The sequence below is a fragment of the Neodiprion lecontei genome, chromosome 6, assembly GCF_021901455.1.
Source record: "Neodiprion lecontei isolate iyNeoLeco1 chromosome 6, iyNeoLeco1.1, whole genome shotgun sequence".
In the NCBI taxonomy this organism is placed as follows: domain Eukaryota; kingdom Metazoa; phylum Arthropoda; class Insecta; order Hymenoptera; family Diprionidae; genus Neodiprion; species Neodiprion lecontei.
In genome coordinates, this window is record NC_060265.1 from 17,533,351 (window position 1) to 17,540,527 (window position 7,177).

General features: G+C 36.0%; 1 protein-coding gene across 4 annotated transcripts in view; it reads left to right on the forward strand.

Moving 5' to 3' along the window:
* The window catches only part of LOC107225769 (rab11 family-interacting protein 4), a 76,633-nt gene that overhangs the window by 65,154 nt on the left and 4,302 nt on the right, over nt 1-7,177 (forward strand). For 3 of the 4 annotated variants that reach the window (XM_015666339.2, XM_015666337.2, XM_046743969.1), the window contains 3 exons: nt 396-765; nt 3,666-3,814; nt 6,479-6,529. In XM_015666339.2, the coding sequence (XP_015521825.2) occupies nt 396-765; nt 3,666-3,814; nt 6,479-6,529 (570 nt within the window). The remainder of the gene's footprint in view (nt 1-395; nt 766-3,665; nt 3,815-6,478; nt 6,530-7,177) is intronic. The other variant, XM_015666338.2, reaches the window with a different exon arrangement.

Sequence of the window (7,177 nt, forward strand, 5' to 3'; positions counted from 1 at the left end):
TAAAAATACACCAATTAATTGATTATTTCGTAAATTTCAGTACGTAGTCTTAATGTTGGAAAAGTTTTCTGGTGATTTATAATTCCGTTAAAAATATTTTTCAATTTTGGGTAAAAATATTCATATGCGTTTCACTGATTGTATCAAATAGGTACTTAGTAAGTAAGATAATGATAATAATTGATACTTCAATCACGTAAATTGCCATTGTATCGCGTCGTTCATGGGTGTGAAAAACAAAAACCGATCGTGAAGAAAAAATAATCGATTGTACTCGATCAATCGGGAAAAAATAAAGGATTTAATCGAAAATCGATTATTTTCGGTGATTATTAACCAGCACCAAATACGCAACGGCGGAATGTAAAACGTATTTAAAATTTGTTATACCGCAGGCCGAGCAACGACGACACAGGGAGTGGGCCGGGCGTTTGGAGCGAGAGCGTCAGCTCCAGCTTGAAAATTATGCGATAAGACTGCAGGCAGCCGAAGTCGAGAGTACGAATCTTCGCGACGAGGCGGCGCGGTTACGGGAGCAGCTCGAAAAGGCGCGAGCTGACCGCGCCGCCCTTCAGGAGGCTGTCGAGGACGCTCGCCGAGAATCTCAGGAGGCCCAGGAAGCGGAGCGCAAGGCGATCGCCAAGGCGAACGAGGCCCAATCACTGATGCAGGCAGCGCGCGAGGAACTCGTTGCCAGGACTGAGGATCAACACCGACTGGAGGAACTCGTTCAGGAAGTGACGCGGCTCCGAGCTCGGAACAAAAGTTAGTTGCCGCGGTGTCGCGAGACGATTCGCGAGGCGCCGATTTTATTTTTATTTTATTTTTTCCACCATTTGAAAAACATTTTTCAATCAAGGGGTCCACGAAGTATAGATACAAGGAGTCTGAACGTAATGTTGAACGAATGGTCGTAATTTAGGGGACAGGTTTTTTTGCCGGTAGAGTGCGCCACTTTTTAAGAAGCACTCGTTTAAATTCTTACGCGGGAAGTCTTGTTGCTATTGACACCTCTCTGGAAAAAAATATTCTGAGAAATGTGGAATTAAATACAAAGTTTTAGGATTTACATTTAACTTTTCTCTCCGTAGCACTTTTATTAAAACATTTGACTAGAAAATGCCCCCGCATTATTATGAAATTGTTAATTATTTTTTTTGTTAATTCTTTTTTATGCTCGTCACAGCCAACAAAAATTGATATATTTCTTGTCGTATCGTCATTTATATCAGAGATTGTTGAAGAATCATTATTTAATAGCAAGCTACAATTGTTTTCATTGTCGTCATTAGTATGTGATTTTGGCTCAGCTTTCTTCCTCAAATGAACTTTCTGGTATTCATACACATATACACTACCATCTTTTAAAATCTCTCGATCAGTTTTAATCACATTCTCTGGATTAAAGTGTAATTCGCAAATAAAACTGCTAGCTTTTAATTCTTGTCCCAAAGCTGAGCTCCATTTACTACGCAATTCAACATCCTTAAAAGTAATATATATTTTTATATTTAAGCACATAAATAAAAATATTTTTCAAATATTAGAAAACTACATAAATTTTAGAATTATTTGTTAATAACACAAATTTTCAATATTATTTTGAGGTTACTCACTTTTGGTGCTTTGAATAAAGCTACTTTCTCTACATTCTCACTTGCCTTTCGGCCACTAAGACAACCATGAACAGCACAACACCTACCCATTGTTTTCTTAAAATTAATTTTAAATAGATAAATTTTTATTTTATATTTAATTTAATTAATTTTAACATTCGCGAGCTAGTATATGGTGTATGTTTACGTGTAATAATAATAATAACAACGGTACGTCCTGAGTACTTGCGCAGCCAGTGGCAGAAAAGAGAACTATGATTTAGGTTTATTATTGCGTACATTAATACTATGAAAACCCCGATACCGTTCAGACTCCTTGTATCTATACTCCGTGAAGGGGTCAATCACTTTGTAAAAGTTGCGGGCACTGTCTACGATTACACGGGTTACACGTGAATACAAATATTAGTAAGATTGTGAAAAGACTGCAAAGATTACAAGAAGATTACACGGATCGCAAAGAGATTGCAAAAATTACCAAGATCCCAGAGACGGCAAAGATTACAAAGATTACTAAAATAATGCAAAGATTTCACGAAGATTACACGGATATGAATTTTGTAAGAGATTACAGAGATTACATGAAATTGCATGACACACGTATACCAGATTGCAACGGTGATTATCACCTTGGTTGTAACGTAGTGGAAAAACAATTTATCGTTGAAGGATATCTCTTAAATGTAATTTTTAAACATCGCTGTCGTATTTGAAAATTTTTCATTTCAATAACGTGGGGAAAATCTCATTTCTTTACGTTCGTTACCACTCACAATCTGATCTTGACAGTATTTCGTAGAGAACTTGATTTACTACAGTAGCGTCCGTTGCAGACTAGCCAAATTTGTAACTCAATCGACTCAAAAGTAACAATCAAGTCTGGAAAGTCAGTTTTATGTAAAAATACATCTTCGAACATCTTTAGTAAGTATATTATTGATTTGAAAGTAAAAATTTCAGTAACAAATTTGTTGGCAATACAGTTGTTCATAAACACTTGCGTAAAACAAAGTCTGTAGATTGGACTGTTCACACGTCATGAGTCTTGATGAAACATCGATCTCACATCGCAATTCGTTTTTAACCGTTCTTAGTGTTTTTATCAGAAAAAATGACATGTTCCTCGTGTTAGTTAAATGGCAATACTTCGAATTCCGAAAGCGATTTTTTAAAATTAGACCTAAGATATATCCTTCGGCGAGGCGAGTCCAACACCCCAGTGGCAGGAAGTTACAGCGCGTCTGGTGTACGCGTATTAAGGTGGACGTAACGCGTGGGCAATACTTGTCCATATTCTTAAATTCCTTTAGTTTATTCGTCGATCAGTGGTGGGCTCAAACCTGATCCTCGCCTACGGAACATCTTAGAAGTCAGAATTACAATATCGCTCGCTCGCCCACGTTCGACGATCGTCTTATTATCATTCTTTGTACTTCTGCAGTCGAACAAATTGTCAATCTATTTTTGCAATACGCTTTCACACGCAGGAGTTGGCAAAACAGTTTTACTTTTACCATTTGTTTTGAGGATTAATTTTTTTTTACGTTTAAAACTTGTTTTTCGATACGGTTTTTACACGCTTACTCGAGTTCTTGAAACTTCTTTAAATGGATACGTGTAACGTGCAGCAAAAATCTGCATAATATAATCAGATTTTTAAAGTTGTAGTGTTCGATTAGCAAAGCTGCTAATTACGATATTTCTTTTGACGTTTTAGCGGCACTTCGGCGATCATTAAAAGTCTTGAAAAAGTAATCGCAGCTTTTCAACGACGCCGCACGGCTCCTTATTTGTCCCCCGGCAGTATTCTTGCGGAAAAAAATACCTGAAAACGGTCGAATGGAATTAAAAAAGAAACTCTCCGCATTACTGTTCACAGCATACTGGAATAATTTCATTTCAGACAACATGATTGAAAAAAGTTCCAACTTGTTACTACAATATACCGAAAGTGTTAATCGCTAAGTTTGCGAGCTGCGTGACTAGAAATCAACACAGCACAGACTTCTCGTGATTTTAATATCCCTATAAACTTTTCATTCCTTGAAGGTTTGGAAGAATGCCGTGACGAGCTTCAGGCGGCAGCAGCCCTGCAAGCCGGCCGAGAGCTTTTGATGCTGAATCCGATGGTCAAGGAGAATCTCAACGTGGAAGCGAGTCTGGCAGCGGAATTGCGAGAGGGAATGAGTCAAGATCAGGTAATTAACTGCCCTTGCATTTTCAAAAGCTTATTTAGCAGTGACAAAGTTTTTCACCCGTTTCCGACATTCAATTACGACACTGCCATCAACGAAAACGTTCCTCGAGTTATCGGCTGCCGCAGACCTCGGATAACCACGAACAGAATTTTTTGGTCCCTTGTTTTAACGTGCCAAAAAGGCAACGTATCGCGATATAAAAGTCTGGTCATAGTTCGGAAGACTTGTTCGAATGACACGATTTCGATACACGTAACCGGCGGAAGCTCTGGAATTCCTCTTACATCACAGGAATTAGCGTGGAATGATACAGCGGATAAAAATTTCTGCCAGCCTACTGACTCGATTGGTTTGTTCCACTACGAACCTGACGATTTTATCACTGATTTTCATATGAAACAAGTTATCAAACTTCTCTTTGAATTGTACCAGTATGTTCGAAGTCCAATCATGTGATATTTTACAGTGACAAACATGAAAACTGACTAAAATTTTGATTGAAAACGAATAATTCATTGAGGGAAAAATCTCAGCTGTTCGCGTAGTTTTCCAGTAGTTGATTTATGATTTGTCTAATCCAAAATATGATATTTTTTTTCAAGATTTTTGTAATAAAGATAGAAGTTGAGATTCGTTCCAACCCCAAGTCAAGGTTCCGATATATTTCTTTTCTTAATCACCCTGAGAAATAGGCATTTCAATTTTCATTGTCCTAATTAATTATCCGGTTTTGAGCCAAAGTCGAGGAACGTTATTCGCATTATATATGCAAAAAGTTGCATTGTACAAAGTTCGTTATATTCATTGCGTAGATAATGATTATTATATTTAGTAAAAGACACGAACATAGAATATTGCCAATGCTGCAGAAACTTATTCCATAGTTTTTGAATAACGCTTACTTTTTGACCATGATTCATTTGCTTTATTTACAAAAAAAAAAAAAAAATTTCCTCCCAACCTATGAGTACATTCTGTTGCACTGTACAAATAACACCAATGTAGTGTGCACAGAAAACACCATTGCACATAATTTTGACTTTGAGGAAATAAGGGGACCTACTTGCTGCAAATCCTTGGTACATGCCTTATTATGTATCGTCAAGTTTTTTGCTTTTATAATTATTAATATTACAGGTAATTTGTCTCGTGTTATACGTACATATCGTTGATAATTTGGTTAGATGTTCAATTATGCGGATATAACACGGCAGTGAAGTCATTTAATCATATATATCGGTAGAAATTCAGTTCCATTTATCTTATAATATAATACATCCGATTTATAAAAAATTTTCGAACTCACTAACCTAACATAGTACATACGTATAAGTTTTGACAAAAATCTTCTTCCGAGGACTAGATTATAAACAATAATTGTGAAATTATGTAATATTACGCGTTCAAGTGATTACACGCTGGTACCAATTTGATTTTGTCATATAATATTGTGACAAATTTGTAACAATTTATCTTTTTTTGTTAATTTTTTTTATTTTATTTATTTATTTATTATTTTTTTTTTTTTTTTTGTAATGTATTTCTGATTAAATTGGTTTTTACTTATCTGATATCGCTTGTTATGCTTTTATTTAGAAGCATCAGTGCTTTTTCGGGGCTGGTAGCGGCACGTGTTTAATCAAATGATTACCTTCGATAAGTTTTTGAGAATCATCGTCCTGTCGCGATCATCAAAAATTCACTCAAGATCAAGAAATTATTAATTATTATTTTATCATTATTTTGAATGAATTAAAATTTTTCGATGCATACAATTTGTCAATAACACATTTTTTTTCTTGTGTCCAAGGCTGTCTTGTGATTTTTCGAATCATGAGCATCCTATTCGAGAGTGCATCTCGTCATTGGTGAAAGCACTAGAAATATCATACGAAATTCTCCGACTAGCGACGCGATGACGAGCTTTCACTTGTATGTCACTTTTTAGTTCGACATTTTCTCACTTTCTAGTTCAATATTTCGTATAGTCAATCCTCTTTTTTCGGTGTAAGTTTATTTTTTCTTTTTTTGATTCGTTACTACCGGCCCTGTTATTCGTACACACCTCGTTGCCAGTCGTCTTAAATCCATATTTCGACCATAATTACTCCCAATCTATTGTTAATCCGATAACATACGATCCTTGATACCATTGTCCGTGAAGAAAAATCAGCCATTGGTAAATTGTGAGCTTTAAGTATCTCTATTTATTACATGAGGGCAAAACGACATAGTGTTAATTTTTACTTCTTTTTTTTTTCAATTACATTCCAGCTTGCTTTGCTTTTTACGACATTATAATGCATACTCATTGTAATTTGTAATACATATGTGTATGTAATATATACGTATATGTATGTTAAGAGCTGTGCGTACGCCTGTATTGTTTACCTTTGATTACGCGAAAGATCTGTATTAGACAATAATAGCTGTACGAATCGTGACGCAGTATTCCGTATTGATTTGTGTTGTATTTTTAAAAATACTCTTATTAATTGAATCCAATTTTGAAATCGTTTGACGTTTAGCAGCATGTGATCACCGCCAGTAAATAATCCCGTTGCATTTATACCCTTATCGTTATTTCGTTTCGTACTTGTACACCTGTGTTTCTACGGTAAAAATTAGGCATTCGATTTATTTGTTTTCTTTTTTCACATACAGACGGACGGACAGTCGCACGCTGGTCACGGCGAGTCCTGCACTGTTTCCGAGGTAAAATAATCACTCTTACATGCAATATAACGTGAAAGAATTAAAGCTCTTCTTCCGTTTTCTCTATTATATGCTTCCATGCTTCGATAACTTTATGAAATCTGGTGCATACTAATCACTCACAGCTTGCCCTATTCCGTATCGATAATCTTCAGATCTTCGTGCATGATAAGATTCTCAAATAATAATAAGAAGTCCTCAAATTCAACCGAATCTTTTCTGCGTACGTTATACAGAATTGGGCAAAGCCGGAATTCTTTTTTGGGCAGAATGCTGAACGAATATTGGGAATATTGTTTACCGCTCTGTGTTACTCCTTCTGGAATCGAAGCCTCCACCCTCACTTTGCATGGTCATGGTGCATGGTATTTTAAGCCCGTATGTCGCGGATCCGAATAAACCTGTCCAAGCATTTCTTACACACCCTGCGAATTTATATAATGGTGTTCCTTGATTTACCGATTACCAATATTAATTTTTAACACCTGTATACCGTATTGACACCAAAACCTTGAATGTATTCCTCTTGATACATACATAACACTTTGAATATTGCTCTGGACCGTCATCTCATTGTAAATCACTAGCCATATATTTCAGCAAAGTTCTGTTGTGTGACATATGAAGACCGAAAACCTTACTTCTAAT